The following is a 20,792-nucleotide window of genomic DNA, read 5'->3' on the forward strand; positions in this document are numbered from 1 at the left end:
ACCGTGTAAATCTCCAGCGAGGCATTCAGCAATTTCACGTTTCATCAAGGTCAGACGACAGATTCGGGGATTCCAATTTAGCTGGAGGCGATCCGAAAGCCACATGCAGTCAACAGTCGAAATCCGATGTCAACTTTGATGATTTTCAATCGGCAGTGTCATGGTCATTTTAAATTTGGCTGTCAGACGAGCACAGTGGGGCAACAACTATTATTATTATTTTGCAGGCGGGTGTCAATACCATGTATTACGGCTAGTAGAATGCAAATGCCGCATCCTACAGAGTAGGGGGAATTTAAGGATATTTGCAAAAATTTCGAGTCTCATTGACATTCATATTTCATGTGCGCCATTCGTCACTTTTACATGAATAATAACTCTTGAATATTCATTAAAAATCAACATCGTGTCGTTTGTTCTGTTTACTGAATTATATTGTATTGGCGCCGGAGTCGAATAAATTAAATGTCAACATGTGCCACTGAATTTGTCCACTTAATCACGTTGTTACCGCTTCAAGAGTCAGCGCGGCTTAACGATATTTTTATCCTTGTGGCAGGACTATGATAAATGAGGATTCAGTGCAGCAGTCCAAAGAGTATTTCAGCCGTTCTTTGCCGCTTATTTACAGAATTTTAATCCTTCTTGGTAATATTAATCAAACATGCAACTCAAAGTGTTGTAAAATAATATTCAATTTTTACAGTGTTGATTTAATGGGTAAAACAGAGGTATAATAAAATAGGAATATTTATATTTTTTATTTATGGCGCATATTTCTCCAAGGAATAAAAAATGTAGCTTTAATGTGGATACGTGGATTAATAATATTGTTGCATATTTGCTTACATTTACCTATTTATATATGCTGCATATTTTGCTAAGGGCTTAACATTTTATAAAAATATACATTTGTTGTTACTGCCCGCAGCAATATTCCCTCATTCTAAATATTCTTCCTTCCCCCCCTCCCTCTCTAGCGACCAGCATAAATATTTGAGCGCTGTCGGTTAATACAATAGTTAAATAAGGCAACAAAACATATGTGAGCAATGCGGATAAATAGCAGCAAAATGCAATTCCAAAGCCGCTACATAAATGGTGGAAAACAAAAGCAACATTTTAAACAAATACGCATACATTAATGCAATATAAAAGCCAATATGGCTACACAAACAGTTGGTGTGTGTGTCTTTTGTGTGTGTGCGTGTGAATTAGCCCATTTAGCATAGGCGACACGCGCCATTTTGTGGCATGGTGGGCTTCCTGCAATAAACAAATGATGCCAATAGAGCAGAAACAAAATGCTAGAAATTAAACAAATAAACAAACAAAAAGGAATCGTCTGATAAAGTGCCCTCGATTAGTTAAAACCCTTATGTTATTTTGTTTAAATACATGTCTACAATTACGAATTTAATGGATTCGCTTTAGACTTTCTAATTTAGGGGCCCAACTTCAGAATATAACTGTCTAACTAATATATGATAATATTGCGCTTCAACGAAGCTTGGAATATATATGATAATATTGCATTCAAATGAAGGTAACAGTCAGGCATTATTAAATCTGAAATTAATTGAATAGATACTCATTGCATGTATAAAAACATATAAATTAATTGAATATGTTAATTTAAAAGTATTTATAAATCGTATTAATTTACTAGAATTTACAGAGCTAATGCCTTTTTGGCTTAGTAGTTTCTTTGGCTCTTTATGCGGAAGGATATATAGCAAGGCTTTCAACGATAGCTGCTGCTGCTATTCGTTCCCAATATGCCCCTCAATAAACATTTGATGCCGAAAGGGTATCAAGGCTAACTTAATGGAAAAACTACGAGCAAAATTCCCGAGAAAAACGTGCATATGTAATTGCTAATATCCGTGAATTTTTGCAATTTGTAGTGGATATTTAGAGTCAAAGATTGTTTGACATTAAATTTCGCGTCTCTGTTGCAAAGGCCCAGAACAGTGATTGATATTTAATGAAGCTGCACATCACCAGGACAAAGTCACTACACAAAGTCAAAAATGCCAGCTGCAACGATTAATGAATGTGTCGAGGTAATTGTGTTTCGCCTGGTGCCATGCTCGGTTGAGCAGACACACAGACTCTGTGTGGGGTGTGTTGGGCGAGTGGCGGGGGGGGGGGGGGGGGTGTCTTTATTGCCTGTGCATAATTGACGCTTTGATGTATTGCAGGCAATGTTTTGCTGGATTTGTAAACCGTTTATCATGCTTCAATCCAGCCAACGCAGCGAATACTTAATATGCTTTCATTGAACATTTGGTTTCGGATTCGATAACAGTTTTTGTTTGCTAACGCTAATTTGTACACAAATTAACTAAATCGATTTAGCAAACACTTTAAACATTTGCAATCTGTACAATTAACACAAATGCAGAAATAAGAAATTTGTGATGTTCATGAATTTTCAATTGCTTTCAAATTTTTCCAAGTTTTATTATGTAATCCAATAGGCCCTATATTAAGGATTTGCTATGATATATGTTTCGCATATTTAACAGTTACCCCATGAACACACACACACCCACACCTGTCCTTTTTTAGTTGTGCATATAACTATTTAGCTTTTCGTTTCAGTTTCTGTATGGCGACCACTATGAACTCCGTGTTGAGGGACATGTGCACCTCATGTGTTTCGGAGCGTAAACGCATAAAGGTCACATCGTTAGCCGGATCCAAGTCCCTTACCACATTGCGTGCCATTGTGGCCAATGGCTTTAGGAGCGAGGCATAATTATATGTCCGCCTCTGGCTAACTGTGGAACGGATTGGCTTGCCTATCGAATCCATTATAATAATTTCGCGTGCGCCTCGCTTCTCAAAATGTTGCACGAACGCATCGCCTCCGTAGGCCTGATAGTGGCTATAAAGTATTACACATGGAATTTTAACTTAATATAGAACCGACGGCTACAATTTACAACTTACGCAGTTGGAGTACTAGAACGTGACTTTTGGCTTACACGTTTTGAGTCCGACATTTTTAAATATTTTATTTTTATTTCCTTTCTATTTTGTTTAACGGCTTTGTTTCTTAGATTATGTAAGAAAACTTCTGAATTGTGTTACGAATTTTCAGAGACTGCGCGCTACAAATATTTATTATTATGATTAAGTGCTTTGCCTGCTTAGATCCTTACATTTTTCAAACGTATCGATATTTTCTCTCAACCAATTAAATGCAGACAGAAATAACTAAAATTCTATCATATATTGGATGCGTTGCGCATTTCAGAAAATTTTAAAGGTGACTCGTAAAAGCCTAACCCAGAAAAAAGTCTAATCAAATTATTTAAAAATAGGAAGATACCTACTCAAGATTCGAGAATGGGTTATATTGGTATATATTCAAAATTGTACTTAGGCTCTGCCATACTTTTGTTGGCTTAAGCTAGCCAAAGATATGTTTCTACAAATATTTAGGTACGATACGATTTATTAAAATAAGACAAATATCGCCATTATTCTAGAGGGGAATGCGTCCTCGTAGATAATCCATTGTGGCCGCGGTGCCCATTGCTAAAATTTGATGACGTGGCTGACGGAACGGATTTCCAGACAATTTCAATTCTGTTATATTTGTCATTTTACCCAACACGGGTGGCACCAGCTGAATATCGTTGTTGCTTAGATCCAGCACATTGAGCTGGCTCAAAGCGCCGAGTCCATCTTCGGTGGCATCCAGCTCCTTGATTCGATTATCGTTGGCGATGAGCGTGTCGAGGTTGTTCAGTTCGTAGATGCAGCTAGGCAAGTGATCCAGCCGATTGTGCGATATGTTCAATTCGCGCAGCATTTGAAGGCCGGCAAATTCCATGGGCAAGCCACGCAGCAAATTGCACGACAAGTTCATAACGTTAAGGCGCGAAAACTGCGATATGAACGTGGGTATATAGGAGAGCTGGTTTTTGGCCAGAACCAGCTCGGTGAGTAGCTCGCTCATTTTGTACAGCTCAGTCGGCACATCAGTCAATAGATTGTCCTCAAGTCTCACGATATTCACCTGCTCATCGCAAGCCGTGTCAATGACATTTTCCGGCAGACACTTCAGCTGTGCCTTCCCGAGACTCAGAACGCGAGTGTTACGCATCATGTACTTGTCTGGAATTGCTTTCCCTAACTCTGAAGTTACTTTTTTCCCGCCTTGATGGCGGGGACTGTTTAAACCATCACCGACCATTGTTGACGAAGTAAAATAACAACAAAAACAGCTGCTCGAAACTTGGAAACGGAATTTTATAGGATTAAAACGAATTGGAGCTATACAAATGTCAACGAATGAAATATTAATGAATTTTGAAATTCCATTTTAGACCAAAATAAGTTATATGTGAATATATTTTCGAGGCCAACACGTTATTCAAAATACATTTGATTTGCTCGTTGGAGGAATTTTTGGTCGCTCAATATATATTTATAATCCAAATATATGGGAATTGTATACTCCAAATATCTTAAATACTCTTTGCAAATAAAGCGAAGAAAATTGAGTTGTAATTAGCTGCTTTTTGCAAATATATTAAGCCTGCTTTTGCTATTTCATTAACTTCGGTGCTTAAAGTCCAAACTCTATGAGAACTTTAAGGGCTTATTTATAGCTACTAAATGTGTGCATAAGCCAAAGGCTTAAGTTGCATATTATTTTTATTTTTCTGGAGGGCGGCTTTTCGAATACATTTTTCTGGTTTTTCGAGCTATTCCTTAAATAGAGGCAATTATCGGGGTAAATCGAATGCGGCGAAATGGCAAGGGTTATCGATAGTTTGATTTGGGATTATTGCATTAGTACAGACTGAAGGACGGCAGGACATTTCTACCTCGGATACTGATAGACAATATGGGTTCGGAGAAGCCCTGCTTCGTCCTGTTTGCACAAAAACATACATAAAGTTAACATACAATTTTATATTGAGCTTATCTTGAATTTCTAAAATGGTTACATCTAGGTAGCAAAAAAGTCATTTTAATAAGAACACATAGATAGGGACAGGCGTGTGTAGCTGAAGGCAGCCCCTATCGGAAATTTGCACATACGCATATTCGATTCGGTTCATGTTCAAAGCACACCACAGTCTTTGAGGACAACCAGCTCGTGCTTCTTGGCCAAATGCGCGGTGGCATCCTGAATGCGCTCGAGCAGCTGCAGACCCTTGCGGACCTTGCCAAAGGCAACGCGCTTACCATTCAAAATGGACAGCGGCTTGAAGCTGAGGGTAAAGTTGAGGGCGGTGCGCGCATTGCCGCGCACATAGCGACTGGGAAAAGAGAGAATGCCCGCATCGACGCCATGGTTGAGCACCTCAAAGTCATGCTCGATGTTGCTCATGTCAATGCTACGCTCGGGATCCAGAGCAATGAAGCCCTCCAGCCAAATGGGTGCAAAGGTGCGAGTGAAGCTAATGCTGCGAGTGTTTTGGTGGGTGCACACCCGCATGAATTCCAGCACCACCTGGGGACAGGCCTCCGTGAAGAGCTGAATGGTTAGGCGGCCCATGATGCGTGTGCCAATCACTTCCAAATCCATATAAATCTGAGGACGCAGCAGCTTGCAGAGTACGCCCACATCGCAGATGTTCATCAGAGCCTCGTACCGATGGAGCACATGCATCGGCACCTCATAGCTAAATACCTTGGACGCCTTGGGTTTGCTGCGTCGCGACTTGCCCAAGTGTGGATCAAACAGTTTGCCGCCCTGATGAAAAATTTTATTTTTCTCCTGCTGGTTGCGTTCCTTTTCCCGGGCCAAGCTGGTGTTACGCCAGCGGCCGGCGGCCAGGCGATCTGGCGACTTGGTGAAGGTGCGCAGCGTATTGTTGCTTTTGCGATAGAGAGCAGTGAGCATCTCCATGTAGGATAGCTCCATGCCATTGCCCTCGCTAATCTTCATCTTTGGCGGCGGCAAGCAAGTGTTCACCTTGCCCTTGATATTAGCCAGGCGGTCCCGATGCTGGCGATACAGGTCCCTCTGCTCATTCATTCCCAAATGGGAACGAGACTTGATCCTGGGTAAATGAACCTTGGCTACGGGCGGCGGAATTGCCCGCTGATGATATTTGTGGTTGTTCTTCAAAGCAGTCACGTTGATGTTAAATGTATGACTGTGCATCTTGGAGCTATTGTCCTCAACGTCCGGGTTATTGTACACGGGATTTGTTAGTGTATAGGGTCCACGCTTCACGGCTACCACATATGGGGCAACCTTTTGGCCAGCGGCCAGCGGCTGCTTCTTCGACCGCAATTCATTGGTGACATCCTTGATAAACATGTTTCGCACGTATTTTCTTACTCTATCCAAAACGAAAATGTACATATACTAGAATTTTTCTCCGGATAACTTGTTGTGGTACTCGAGCTGACTAGAATATGAAAAGGTAACCTAATGAGACATACAAATATCAATTTTCCATAGGCTGCTCGGATCAATTCCGTCTTTTTCAATAAATTTTAATTCATGATGTTGTCCTTTAATAAGGGTGTTCATTTACTGCTGCTTTAATCATGGGATGTTTTTTAGTTATGATCAATTGATATTCAATAGCTGTAAACAAATCTTCAAATATTTATACTAAACTTCCTCTGCCAGTTTTTAAATAGTTTCGTGCTTATTGTTCAAATAGAAAAAAAATACTAGATTAATTTCATATAAAATTATCAAAATAAACAGTAAAAACTTTTATATTGAACTAAAAATTATTTATAAATAAATGCCTTATTATTATTTTGAGATATTACATTATTATTATTTTGAGGCACTGTTAATTTGTTTTTGTGGCGAGCTCTGTGTGGCACACACAATGCGGCAATCAAATAAAGGATACATAAATGATTGCTGCCAAACTGTAAATTGAACGCAATCATGCGGCAAAACTTTGGTGTCCGATAAAATAGACCAATAGAGAAAATGAAAAAAAAAACCTTTTTATTGTATACACGTGAAACCCGCCCTACCGATGATGCGTGCCAGAGAACCTAAGGACATTGCCATGGGAATGAATAGATTGTACACCGATAATAAACCAAAGCAGAGTGAATAAAATAAAAAAACATACGAAACATAAATACTTTAAATTGGAGTGCTTGCTATGAGATACCCTGTAACCAGATCAAAAGCTTTTTTGATGGAGCTCGGAAAAAGTTACTAATATATATATATTTCATAATAAAAAAGTTACCCCAGTATTTTTTTTAGTAACTCCGGTCTTATCAATCCCAGAGATCAACAACCCCATACAGACGAAACGATTAATGTTTAAAAAATCAGTATATATATTAAATATAAAGTGTATAAATTATACCTATTTATATTGCTATCTCCTATCTATGTATCCAAAATATAAACAACAATTTCTTGCCGCTATTGTTTACAGGGTATCAAAAGGAAAATTTTTAATCAAAGCAAGTGAAACTAAATTGGCAACCACAACTGTATGTAATCTGGATAGCTGGCAGGCAATCCCACTGCTAGAGGTTGATAATAGCCAACGCGGTTTTTGACGTGACATATTTGATTGAAAAATGCTCAATCAATTGATGGAAATAAATTTATGAACTTTAACACGGTGATCACAAAGTACAATAAATTCTCGCTGTTGCCTTCTTTACTAGCCAACCTGTGGGTCAGACCGATTTTAGCATATCAAATACATGTACATTTTCTCACGCTATTATCATTTTGTTTGATATGCCTAACTAACTCTTGGCCAATTATGCGTTAAGCTTTAATGTCATACATTCGGTTAGTTTATTAATGAAATACTTTTTTGGCTTTAATTAATTACTTGAAAATGTTGCTAAATGAACATTTGCGGCTTGCCAAATGATATAAACGTGTTTGCGCATAATTACAGATTTAATTAAAATTTGCATTCTGCAAACAAACGTTTTTCTGCAATTCTAAAACTTTTTACTGGCATGAAAATATAATATGCTAGTTATTTTTTATACCCTAAACCAATCTGAATGGGTTACACGGAAAAGAATTGGATACAAAATTGTGATTTTGTCGTCAGCAAAATTGACTTAGCTTGACATATTGGAAAATTTGTAATAGTTTTAAATTCGGTTCTTTTTTTTTTTTGTGAATTCAAAATATGTTTTTGGTCTTGAAAATATACAACATTTTAATTTATTTAAACAAAAAATAAATAAAATAATAGAATTTATTATATATGAGAAGTGATGAGGAATTGTCTTAGTCTTTGTGAATATAAAGTATATTTATTTAAATTTCTCACTTTATTTATTTTATTTTCGTTTCGGAAAACTCTGATTTTTTATTTAATTTTTGGAACTAAATATTAGTTTTATTACTAGTAATAATATTTTCCTATCAGTTTTAATGTCAGTAATAGTAATATTATTTAGTTTTATTTCATCAAAAATATTATTCAAGCATATGTATAAAATCATGTTTCAGCACATTTTTTTATTTATTTTTTTTATTCTGATTTGCTGTCCTTGCACGCATAATTAATTGCATAAAATAATATAAAAAGCATCTGGTGGCCGCACGGGCAATAAAAACTCAATCGATTTGCATTAATTGAATGTTAATTCGGTTACGATTTTGCGGTGACAATTAAATGATTAATGGCATTTATTTTTTTCTGGCATAGTGTCGCCGCGCGTGCCTATGGCAGGAGCTGAATGATAATGATCTGGAGGACAAGCACTTGTGGTATTTAAACACATATGAGCTTGGAATTGTGCAGCTGCATAGCGTGTGCGAATAAGATCAAGGACAACGCTTGAGTGCAGAGAGACATTCGAGCACAGTAAGCACACGCTATCAGCGCCTTATCACTCAACAATCAATGATGACACTGACAAGGACAATAATCGCACGGCAATGGGATGGGGGTGTTAACAGCTGTAGACGGCGAACCACTTAAGCGCTTTTGTTCTCAAGTGCCATATACATTGCATTGGCTGCACCACCCACGCCACTTGAATTCGCCTTCTACGAGTGTGTCATGTGGCACAGCTTAAGTATTGTATTTTTACTAATGCATGCCAGGCTCGTGTTGTTTTTGTTGTTACAGCCCGATTGTTTTGTATATTTGCATGCCACATGCTCATGTTGCAACGTTCAACTTGGAAATGTGTCAACAATGAAGATGCCAACAGCTGAGCGACTGATTCGCAAATGCAATCATCCAGAGTTCAACTGTTGACAATTTAATCAAATATATTTGTGACGTCTTGCACACGCACAATTTCATTTATTTGACCCACAAATTCCAATGTGAAATATACAGAATTTGAATTTGAAATATGTGGCATGACTTCTTGGCAAGTCGAATCGACTTGAATAGCTCTGACAAGCTGTAAAAATGTAAAAAATAAATTTGAGCCCCTCTAGGTGATTCTCATTGATTCAATTGTATAACAAATTCAATGCTTTATAGATTTCCTAATCAAATTGTCGGCCCTGATTAGGAGTAATCAGATTTAGGTTAAAACTTAAAATAAATATTAATAGACATTAATATAAAGATGTTTTTTATTGCGCCATTTTATGTGATTCGCATAAGCTGCAATCATTTCACGTCAGGTTCCTTCTTAAACCAAAATTTGCTCGTGATGCCCACTTTGATAATTTAATTGCCAGGCCATAACTGTACTTCTGGCATATTATAAGACACGATAAATTTCACTCGATGCTGCTTTTAGGCGCCCACAAAGTAGTCTCTCCTGGACCCACAAATACATATATCGTATATGCAACAAATATATTTTGCTTGACGTACTTAAAGATTTCTAAGGCTTTAATTTTTCTTTTCTCGTCTGTGCGCATTCAGTTTATTTGGCATGATTTGATGTCGTCTGAACGTATGTATATGCAATAAAATCATATGGTGGGGTAGCCAAAAATGTGTCTGACCTTGCTGTCCAGCACACACAAACACAAACACACACACACACACACACACACTCATCAAGTTTTATGCTTTTATGTTTTCATATTTTTGCGAGTGTTTTTTATGGCGGCTACCAAAATGGAAACAAAAGCCAACAGCCGAAAGTTAAGAGCATAATGGAGCATAAATGCTTTGACTATATAAATGTGATTTTATGCGGTACGCTTTGACGCGTTCCTGGCCATGTCGGAAACATGTCTGCGCAAACGAATCTCCTGTTCACATTTTTTTATTTCCATTCATTACTGCAGTAAGGTTACTTTATGTTTTTTGATTTTCAACTTAATGCAAATGGCAAATGCTCTGGCAGTTCAGGTGTGGTTTTTCTTGACGACAAATTAAAGCTGCGTTGCAGGTTGTGGATAAAAAAATTGCATTAGTGTTCTCTTTTTCTTTAAAAATATCTAAAGTGGTATTTGCCACAGTCCCTTTAAACATAAGTCTTCTGTAGCCATCTTGTTAATTTCAATTCTTAATGAACTATTTAATTACAGCACTCAACTCCTTAGAACTCCTTTACCTTGCGTATTTCATTAGTTCTTAACTACTCCTTTCATTGCTTTCTCACCAAATTGATGCACAAATTGCTGGGCCATAAAGACATCAGTTAATTAATGGCGTTAATGTCCTGACAGCAGCTCTAGATGCTGCTAATTAACCAAATTGACAAATCAAGCCCCAAAAGGACTAAATGCGGCATCAGACCCTGAAGGGATAATATCAGTTAACGGGCAGCTTAATTAACAGCAAGTCAAGGTGTTAACGGCGCTGCTTTTAAGCCACCAAAAATATTAAATCTTATTTTAATATATCAAGGCAATGTCAAAGGCAGCCGGCGGTTGTGGGGCATGTGGAGTGGAAAGTGCCAGCTGCCACACATTAAATACCATTTCAAAGGCTTGAAAGTTTTTCGCTACCAAGCGTAGGTGGGCTGCTTACCTTTTGTGCTGGGGCACTGAAACGAGAGTAAAAAGAAACCAAAAGGTTAAATATGGTTATGTTAAAGACTGGATGAGATATAAAATCTTAAGAATGCGTGTAATCCCGAAACAATTTTATTAACCAAGCCCAAAGATGGCTCTAGACAGTGCGGAAGCCAATTAGGTTAATGGTCTTGTAGGAGCCAGCACCTAAATGGGCCAAAAATGAACCAGCGTCAAGTGTTTACGCATAAACTTGGCTGTCAGCCAGATGCTCAGCCCCTGAAGCAGATTATATTTATTTTAATAGAAGCACATTTCGGCTAAGGATATCGTTTATGTACTTAATAACGTATTTTTCAACTTTTCGGAAAAGCGAAAAAAAAAATAGCTTTGGGCATTTGCTTTGTTGTTTTTATCATTTACTTTGACAACTTTGTTGCTATTTAAATCAATATGCGAGAGTTTTAATCGCAGTGTACTTTATTTTATATTTCAGCTTGTTCATAGAAAATAATGGGAATTATGTTTTGTGGGGAAAATTTCAACATGATTTTTTTGAACTAAAAATGTATTAGTAAATTACCATATTGTTTTGTTTGAGCTTAGAATTTAAGCGATGATTAAAACGTTTTTAGAAAAATACTTTTTGATTGCTGTTAACTGGCCTAAGATACACAGTTTAGGAGGACAGGCATTATAAATTTCAATGCACAGGTTTATTTAATGATATAATTATGTATATTGTAAGCGTATGAAAAGTAGAAATGGATGAACTAATAATGTTGTTTAACATATTTTGAACGCATAACAAAACTAAGAAAAATGCCTTATTTTTTTATTGGTTATATTCACTTAACATCTTTAAAGAGCTGTTCTGCTATTTGATTCTGAAAATTGATTTGTATTTAATTGTTATAGCATTCTCTAGAATATATATATTATACAAGTGTATTATGCTTGCTTTTTATATTATAATTGCACCCAATCATTTAAACTTGTACTGATAATTGTCTAAAATACTTTTATAAAGGGGTCCCAAACAATTTTCGAATTAATTGAAATCAAGTTTCGTTGCTTAAAGACCTCAGAGGCTCTCCGAAAATACAGGAATCGCAAAAGACAAAGATGGGTTTCGTGTCTCGTGCTGGCTAAATTGAAGGCTCAAAGCATGGTGTATAGATGGCACATATGTACGTTATTCTATGCAAAAACCAGTGCAACCCACACATACACACACATACACAGACAGCCACATACGCACATACACAATCACTAGCTCTTGGGCACAGTGCCTCCCACTGAGCTGAGCTGGAAGCAATTTATCAAAACCTTGCATAGCAATGGAGCTGGGACATGCAAAGCCATAAAGGATATTCAGAACTACTTTAACTTTATGCTCCTACGATTTGAACACGTGTTAACAACATTAATGCATAACAGTTACCCCCTTTAGACAGTCGGCATAGGAGCCATGTGTTCAGCATGTTCTTGGTATTGCAGAACTTTCTATTTTCAGGAGCAGGTTGTCCTTAGCTGCAACTGCTGCAGTGCAACAACTGTGTTTGAAAAATATGATTCAACAATTTATAAAGAGAGGGTTTTCTGCATTTGTTTGCTATAGAAAGTTAAAGTTTTTAAAAAGCTGTGCTGCTTATGACTACTCAACCTGTAGAATTATAAAATTTAAATTTACAACAAAGGTTTATTCGTATTTTTTGCTTGAATCCCCTAAGGATACATTACGACGCCTCTTTATTTTGGATATAAGTAAAAACTGTGTTTGCAACAAGCGAATATAAAAACATGAATAGTTAAAAATCAAAAAGTTTCTTATATTTTTGCGCATACAAACTTTAATTAAAGCCCAGTTAAGGCAGTAATTGGCCCATGGCAATCAGTTCAGCGACGGGGCATGTGGTAAAAAATATTTTATATCAAGTAGAGAAAAGGCAGGGATCATAAATTAAAAACAAAAGGCAGCAGCACAGCAATAAAATTGAGAAAACTTTGCTGAATGGCGCCTTAAAAGGCAGACAGGGAGCATAAAAAGGCTCCACTGGGCAATACATATACACGACGAGGTACTCATGTGCTTATGTGAAAAGCCAAACACACACTCACAGACACATACACACACACACTCGCAGACAAATACACACACGAACTCTAACACACACATATATACACACACACACACACACATAGACAGGGAGAGACAAATAGTGGTGGCCACAAAAGCAGCTGTAAAATAGTTTTTCATATCCGCTGGCAACTTGCATTGTGAGACGGCCTCGTCCGTAGTTCAATGTGTGTCTTTCTGTGTGTTTGTCACCTGAGCAGCTGTTGTTGTTGTTGTTGTTGCTCTTATCCTGTGCCCCTGTCAGCCGTATGATTGCGCATTCATAATATTTCCTACCGCCCGCTCTATGCTTTCTTTTTCCCCGTAATACATGCAGTTCGAGTACAAAGCTCATTTTTCTCATTTGGCTTGCGGAAATTTGCACTGCACTGCAAATCAAAGTCGCTCGCTATGCCATTGACAGCACACACATCCAGGCACACGCACACACGCACACACACACACACACATATGCCCATGCTCACAAAGTATCTGTCACTAAATAAACTTTGATTTATTTATACACACTTTGCACTCTGCATTTTGGCCCTCCGGCAAAGTCTTTCAAGTCACTGTAAACATTTTGTTGCCGCTTTCAGCTGCTGCATGCTAGTTGTATATGGGTATCTGTGTGTGTGTGTTAGTGTGTGGGGGTGTATACACACTTCCTGTTTCCCTGTTTCAACTTTGCACTTTCAAGTTCATTCCGTACTAAACTGAGTACCCTTGTGAGTCTAGGTGCCAAATGCACTATTCCACACACAGTTGATTCAATTTGCAGACAAATTACATTTTTAGACAATTAGGAAGTCCTTTTCGCACGTGCTACGAATCTCATAAGTTAATCAAAATGCCATTACAAGTATTACACACAAACACAGCATACACAACTGTTAATATAATTTTCAGATATTTAAAAGATTTTATTATTATTAATTTTAAATGGAATTTGTTATGAAATTTTCCTAATATGCCCAAGGCAAGAAAATGTGTTTTTTTCTCAGCTAGAGAATAAAAATCAAGCTGCGAAAAACTTTAAAGCTTTTAACAATAAGTTGCCTTTTTGTCCTTTTTTTTTTCTCTTTATTAGCTAATTTATTGATACTATACATGAGCATCTTAACCTAGCTTGACTATAATGTGATAAACATACTTAATATTACCTATTAAGTTTTATAATTATTCAATTTATCTTATATTTTTAGTATGATTATTATTATTTTCATCCGGTTGCGGATGTACCAGGGAGCCCCAGCACTCAGTCTGAGTCCCTTCGCTTGGAAGACACTTATTTTCCTCAAGTGAGATTTTGCTGCCGTGCCGAAAATTTGGCTTGCATAGCGCCAGACTGGGGCCAGGAGGGTTTTATAGAGCAGCACCTTATTGCTCAGAGAAAGCTTGCTGCTTGCCTTAAGGAGCCAAGCCATACTTTTTAGTTATTGACGTACGCAGTGGCATGTTGTTGCGATGTGTTTGCTCCAAGTGAGCCTGCGATCAAGGTAGACTCCCAGGTAGCGATGGCCGTCTTTATGATCAAGAAGTTCGCCTTGGAGGAATACTCCTGGCGAGGTATCTCTCCGGATCGCGAATGTGCAGCATATCGATTTTTGCCTGTTGATGGCAATTCGCCACTTTGATGCCCACGTCTCAACCTCGTGCAGGTATTCTTGTAGTTGGTCAGTGGCTTGGTAAACACAGCTGGTTTTTGAGAGGATTGCTGTATCGTCGGCGAACGTGGCGAGGTTGAAGCTATCGGGATGCTCCAGTGTCGTCGGGTCCACCGTCGGCATGTCGGCTGTATAAACAGTGTAGAGCCACGGAGCAAGGACACTGCCCTGGGGGACTCCAACTTGGATTTCCTTGACTGCAGAGAACGTGCCGTCGACTACCACTACAAACTTTCTGTTTTTGAGGAAGCTGTGGATTATATGAAAAAGAGAGGGGGGGAAGCAAAGTTTTTATTTTGAACAGGAGTCCTTTGTGCCACACTCGGTCAAACGCTTGTTTGATGTCAACAAATACGACGCAATACTCGAGGTTCTCGAAGCTGTCGAGGATGAAATCCACCACTCGGTGGAGCTTCTCCGGTGTCCCATGCCGTCTTCGAAATCCGAACTGATGCCTTGGTATGATGCGCTTAACACAATCCAGCTCCGACACTCTGGCCATTAATATTCTTTCGAATATTTTGGAGGGGGTCGGAAGCAGGCTGATTGGTCGATAAGATTCGACTTGCGTGAGCGATTTTTTGGGTTTTGGAATCATGGCAATCAGAGCGCTTTTCCATTGCCTTGGGAAGTGTCCGATTCGAAGCATTGTATTATATAAGAGCACAACGAAGAGTATGCCTTTGGTGGGGAGCAGCTTTATTGTTCTGCTGTCCAGTTCATCAGATCCAGGGGCTTTACGAATCTTAAGCGCTTGGATTTGTGTTTCGACCTCTTTGAGGGTCACCTGGAGAGTGGTCAGATCAGGTTGTTGTGGTGCTTCAAGGGTCCTGTCTATGTATTCTTCATGGAGCGAGTGGGGGGAATCGAACGGTTTAAATCGCTCCTTTAGGTGCGTGGCGAAAGTTTCAGCGCGTTCTAAGCTCGATCTGGCCCAGGAACCATCCTCTCTTTTTATGGGACTCTTGCGGACGGGCTGTCTTTTAAAGCTTTTTGTCAGCTGCCAGAGGCTGTATCCCGTGCTAGCATCTGGGCTTGCGTCCATAAGTTTTCTGCTGAACTGCTGGTTGCTTATAGCCCCGAGGACTTTCTGGAGCCTGTTGGATATCCTTCTATATATCCTGCTTACTCTTGCGCACGTGCTCCTTGCGTAGCCGCCTTTTTAATGCCAGAAGTGGAGCTGCCGCCGGATGGATTGAGCCTCGAGGGGGCGATATCCGGATCGGGTCTATAGCATGTGAAGCAAGTTGGGTCCTTTTTGTCCACTTGTTTTTATTAGTGGAGTATTTCTGTCGTGCCTTAGTCTTCAATTTAAACTATGCCTTTTGCCCTTTCTAGAAGCTTTTATGAGCTTTTAGCTTTTTTATGATATATTTAAAGGTAAATTTTGCTTAAAATTCAGCGCTTTGTAAGTCTTTGACTAGGTTTGCATTTATTTGCGATCTTCCTTAAAGGTTTTTACTTATTTGTCCATAAATATTTATTGTAAATTTGCTAAAATCCATGCACATTAAAGATCAAATATTCCGTGCTAGCAAAAATAAATACGAAAGCCTTGTGAATCCAGCAACTTGTTCAAGTATTCGAGTACTCGAGTATTACAGCTGTCAATTCACATGCACTCACGCAAGCACTCAGTCATAGTCAAGACGCACAGGTCTTATGCTGCGGCTCAGGTAAGTGAGTAGTTGAGGAAAATCTCCCTCAATAGTTTGGCTGCAAAAGCAACAATTTCTTTTCCTATTTTCTTTCATTTTCATTTTTTTTTTACGTTTGTCAGTTTGCTGATATATTTGCCGTGACAGCCGCTTTGCGGAGCTGAAGCTCTCGCCTGGCCGTGACGAGGGCTAACGACAGGGACAATGTCTGTTGCCAGATGCTTCGTCCTGCAAGTCCGCATATTGTCGCGTATTGCAACAGCTTTAACGGGGATTTATGCAGATTACAATGGCAACAAGTTTGGCTAGCTTGTAGCATGTTGCACAGATCTAATGGCTGCATCCGCACAAACATTCCCCTGGGGTAACAATTTTTACATAAACAAATTGGCAGGGGCTTCGACTAAACAGCAGCTTAATAGACAAATTTTAAGTGGGAAACTGTGTACCGATTTAGAATTCCTGAATAAAATACATCATGCTTTAAGTTTTTATCCTAAGCACTGATAAGATGTATATATATAACCATATATCCTTTTGCAATGACTGACCACCTGTTAAGCTTACTCTTTGTGCTCCACTTGAACTGAATTGCCCTTTTGGTTGACACTTAAAAGCTGCTCGCCATGGCACAGAGCTCATCTGTGACCTCTGACACGCCATTTAAAAGCAACAATTTTTATTTGAATTCCTCAGCTACAGCTGCTGCATCCGCTCCTGCTGTTGCTTGCTTGCGTATGCATAACAAAAATATTCGAAAGGTTTGTGCAACGTTTGGTTGCGCCACATGTAGAATGTGCAGCCATTTCGCATAATCTTAGATAGTTTCCACCCGTTACAGCCCGAAACAGCCATAGAGTAGTTACGCCAACAGCCGGAGATATATATATAAAAATATATATATACGGAGAGAGTTCGTGTAAAATGTGTGTTGGGGCAACGTTTATGGCACAATGATGAAGTTGCCGCTGTATGGGGCACAGCGTGTGGCACAACTGCAGTGGAATTTGTTTGCTTATTATGTTATAATTCGTATATCCATTTTCCCAATATGCACGTCTTACACGAACTGGCTTCCAAGTACGCACAAACAGTCGCATTAATTCGCTTCGTACTCGCGGTTTCATGCTCCTTAAGCGGCACGTCTTATCCTATGGTGGCACGTAGAAATACTTTCATGCTTATAATAAAGTACGGTTTCAGTAGACTTTTGAATATTAGATTAAAGTACTATCAATGTGCATGTTAAGCCTTGACCTTGCTAACAAGTATTTATGACTTGTGTGGCTGGCGTTATATACATACATTTTCTTGAGTTTTTTTCTTTGTTTAATCGAGTTTATTTATTAAACCGCTGGTAAGAACTATGTTTTGACAATTTTTTCCTGTTATATTGACTTTCTCGCCTGAGTAAAAAATACCCCTCTCTTCAGACTAAGGTTCGATACTTTAACTACTTAATGCACACATTGTAAGTATATGGCAACCTTTATGTAATTTATATATTCCAATATTAATTAAAACAGATGTTTATAACATAATTATGCAAGTGGCCAAATATTATTAGCTATCTCAAAAATATATGTTTGTTTAAAAGGCATAAGATATTGGGAGCAACAAAACGACTTCCTCAATGCGTTCCACCTTATTTTGCAAAGGTATAATAAATTAAATACACTAGAATGAAGTATTTAACACAGTAAATTAAAATTGTATGCATCAATATTTATAAGCTCAAAAATCGATTTGAATAAAACATTGCGTATACGACCTGCGGGAATCGCTTGTCGTGCTTCGCTTATTAAGATAAATAAGGCCTTTGATCTCAGGTTTTCCATTGAATTGCGAGCAAGTCTTGTTTAAATGATGACATTAATAGCTAAATTGTCCGAATTTTGTTGCTTTCATGTTTTCACTAACTAACAAAATCGACAAATTATATTTAAGCTGAACAACTTTGAGGTTAAATGAATACATAAATATATAACTTGAGCGGAACGGTTTTTGATTGATAGCGTTGTAAAATAATTAACCTTAAAAGTTCTGAAACTTTTGTTTGAGTTTTATTGAAATAATTGAATGGAAGTATACTAAAATTATTATTTAATTATTTTTTTTTTAACTAAAAATAATAGAGATGTCCAATGAAATTAGTTCAAATCACAGTTGTGACAGGCAATTCTTGTGCTAGCTTTTTTCAGAGAAAATTTTGTTGTCAAGTGTTAATTGAAGCTATGAGCAGTGCTTTCTTGGGTTTCTGGCTCATCAATTTATATTATAACACGCATTTAATTTGCTGTGTTGTAGTTGTTCTAAATTGCTTGCATATGCAAATTTATGCAGTTGTTTACCTCTGCCCAAGCGCAAGCCCAATAAATTGCACTTGCCAATGTTTCTGGTTGAGCTGCTTGGCAATTGATCCATAAATGCTGAACAATCTGTACGACTATTAAATGAAATCGTCTGCCGTGTGGCAGCCAAACGTAATATTAGAGCACACAACGTGGCATCTGCGAGGCGCCGGCAAAGTTTCCGAGAAAGTCGAGAAACGCCCACAACTCAATTGAATGGCAGCTCGGGTTTCAGGACTCATCGATTCCTTCTTTGCTTTGATTGACTCGCAGTTGCAGTAAAAATACAATAAACCAAAGAAATTCCAGACGGCGATAAGGGAAAATCGCCGAGAATAAGATAAATATAAATGTCATATCTCAAGTAGTCGGGTATTTTTACTGAGAAGCTGAAAAAGGTATCGTTGTTGTCGCATTTAAGCCAAACGACTTAGTTGGCGTTGAGTTGATTGTTAGTTGGATTTTGTTTTCTTAAGCAAACTGTGCTACAGCTTTTTACTTCACAATTGCAGATTTCAATTTGAAAAAAAAATATTCGGTAAGGCAGAAATTAAATTTTTAACATACGCTTCTTCTAAAAAATCATTTAATTTCTGTAGCATGGCGCCCAGGAAGGCTAAGGTTCAGAAGGAGGAAGTGCAGGTGTCGCTGGGACCGCAGGTGCGGGATGGCGAGAATGTTTTTGGCGTTGCCCACATCTATGCCAGTTTTAATGATACGTTTGTCCACGTTACCGACCTGTCCGGACGCGAAACTATCGCACGTGTCACTGGCGGCATGAAGGTCAAGGCCGATCGTGATGAGTCTTCACCCTACGCCGCCATGCTGGCCGCCCAGGATGTGGCCGAAAGGTGTAAGGCACTTGGCATTACGGCTCTGCACATCAAATTGCGCGCTACGGGCGGCAACAGAACCAAGACACCCGGACCCGGCGCTCAATCCGCACTGCGTGCCCTGGCTCGCTCATCTATGAAAATCGGTCGCATCGAGGATGTGACACCCATTCCGTCCGACTCCACGCGCAAAAAGGGCGGTCGTCGTGGCCGTCGTCTCTAAAATGTCATCAGATGACCTATGCATACTATGAACGTATTTCATGCATTTGATTCTAAAATAATGAATACATAATCGTTAAACTTAATGTTTTCCATTGAGTTAAAAATGCAAAGTCGATTTATTCTTTTGTTTTTCGTGCGTCCAGAAGAAAACTTGTGAATTAAATTTCGGAACATTCGTAGGAATAGGGAAAACTTGAATAATGAATATGCCTGTACATTCCATAAGGCTGAAACAATTGTCGCAAGGTTTGATTTATGAACCTGATAAGTATTTTCTCAAATTTTTTCGAACTAATTTTTTTAAAATTTATTTATATTTGTTTTTATGTATTTTCTCAAGGCTTTTTTACAAAAATCTGTTCGTGGTGAATCAACACTTTAATTCCGCTTTCGTATCGTATTGCAGTTGTTTATGCGAATATAGTTAATTTCAATGCAAAATGTGCAATGCAGCATTTTATATATTACATAACACAAAACAACAAAATTAAAACTAAAGCTAAAAGACTTTGTATTGGTAGCTTCATGCTCGCTGCTGTTGCTTTAACTAGATTCTTCCCTTGATTCTAGAAATTATAAATAGGAAATCATTTTTTGATCTGATCATTTTTTGCCACCCAAAATCATCGTTTCGCTTTTGGACATCAGCTTTAGCTATTTAATAATAGAACAATTAATATTTGAAACAATTCGCAAGCAGGCAGTCATTTTTTAAAAACAGGAAGCTTGAAGGAATAACTTATTAATATTGACACAATTTCTATCAAGCTGTTTTCCCTTTTGAATTCGGAATGATACTCAAACAAAGGAAGAGGCTAGTCGGGAGTTCCGTTGCCAAAATGAAATGATGAAATGAAAGATACTATATATATAAATACTATTCAAAGTTGATGTCTCTAGCTCTAAAAACCCAAGGGATTCGCTTAAAAAACAGGATTTCGATTACTTAAACACGGGGCAAGCTATCGATTATTGGAAGCAATCTCGTACTGCGTGGGAATTAGGAGGACCTACGTTCCAGATTTCAAGTCTCTAGCTCTTATACGGACGAATAGCCGGACGGACG

The 20,792-nt window shown here is 38.3% G+C and overlaps 5 protein-coding genes and 1 long non-coding RNA gene across 6 annotated transcripts in view; 1 reads left to right on the forward strand and 5 right to left on the reverse strand.

The window, feature by feature from the left end:
* Nucleotides 1-20,792, reverse strand: part of LOC135428215 (5-hydroxytryptamine receptor 1A) — a 69,274-nt gene that overhangs the window by 19,977 nt on the left and 28,505 nt on the right. The window contains exon 2 of the mRNA XM_064682062.1: nt 10,890-10,905. The gene's annotated coding sequence lies outside the window, so the exon portion shown is untranslated. The remainder of the gene's footprint in view (nt 1-10,889; nt 10,906-20,792) is intronic.
* LOC135428216 (dynein light chain roadblock-type 1) lies at nt 2,427-3,119 on the reverse strand. Its single transcript, XM_064682063.1, has 2 exons — nt 2,959-3,119; nt 2,427-2,893 (listed from the first exon to the last, which is right to left on the reverse strand). The coding sequence occupies exons 1-2, from the start codon at nt 3,009-3,011 to the stop codon at nt 2,587-2,589; spliced, it is 360 nt and encodes a 119-aa protein (XP_064538133.1). The 5' UTR covers nt 3,012-3,119; the 3' UTR covers nt 2,427-2,586.
* LOC135428135 (leucine-rich repeat-containing protein 40) lies at nt 3,449-4,323 on the reverse strand. The gene has a single exon (XM_064681948.1). It carries the CDS (start codon nt 4,208-4,210, stop codon nt 3,497-3,499), a length of 714 nt encoding a protein of 237 aa, XP_064538018.1. The 5' UTR covers nt 4,211-4,323; the 3' UTR covers nt 3,449-3,496.
* On the reverse strand, nt 4,921-6,407 carry LOC135428134 (uncharacterized). The gene has a single exon (XM_064681947.1). The coding sequence runs from the start codon at nt 6,338-6,340 to the stop codon at nt 5,087-5,089; it is 1,254 nt and encodes a 417-aa protein (XP_064538017.1). The 5' UTR covers nt 6,341-6,407; the 3' UTR covers nt 4,921-5,086.
* Nucleotides 16,745-17,663, reverse strand: LOC135428194 (uncharacterized). The gene is made up of 2 exons (XR_010436223.1): nt 17,382-17,663; nt 16,745-17,312 (listed from the first exon to the last, which is right to left on the reverse strand). It is a non-coding gene; the product is annotated as an uncharacterized LOC135428194 (long non-coding RNA).
* On the forward strand, nt 18,773-19,836 carry LOC135427990 (small ribosomal subunit protein uS11A-like). Its single transcript, XM_064681771.1, has 2 exons — nt 18,773-19,206; nt 19,268-19,836. The coding sequence occupies exon 2, from the start codon at nt 19,269-19,271 to the stop codon at nt 19,722-19,724; it is 456 nt and encodes a 151-aa protein (XP_064537841.1). The 5' UTR covers nt 18,773-19,206; nt 19,268; the 3' UTR covers nt 19,725-19,836.

This window comes from Drosophila montana, unplaced genomic scaffold (genome assembly GCF_035044405.1).
Source record: "Drosophila montana isolate Dmon_TW-CO22-7 unplaced genomic scaffold, ASM3504440v1 contig_2438_1, whole genome shotgun sequence".
In the NCBI taxonomy this organism is placed as follows: Eukaryota; Metazoa; Arthropoda; class Insecta; order Diptera; family Drosophilidae; genus Drosophila; species Drosophila montana.

What these genes read in the sequence shown, in the direction of transcription:
- LOC135427990 (XM_064681771.1), top strand. Translation starts at nt 19,269, where the DNA reads ATGGCGCCCAGGAAGGCTAAGGTTCAGAAGGAGGAAGTGCAGGTGTCG.
- LOC135428135 (XM_064681948.1), bottom strand. Translation starts at nt 4,210, where the DNA reads ATGGTCGGTGATGGTTTAAACAGTCCCCGCCATCAAGGCGGGAAAAAA.
- LOC135428134 (XM_064681947.1), bottom strand. Translation starts at nt 6,340, where the DNA reads ATGTACATTTTCGTTTTGGATAGAGTAAGAAAATACGTGCGAAACATG.
- LOC135428216 (XM_064682063.1), bottom strand. Translation starts at nt 3,011, where the DNA reads ATGTCGGACTCAAAACGTGTAAGCCAAAAGTCACGTTCTAGTACTCCA. An exon ending in CGTTCTAGTACTCCAACTGC is followed by an intron (nt 2,894 to 2,958) that starts GTAAGTTGTAAA and finishes AATACTTTATAG; the next exon opens with CCACTATCAGGCCTACGGAG.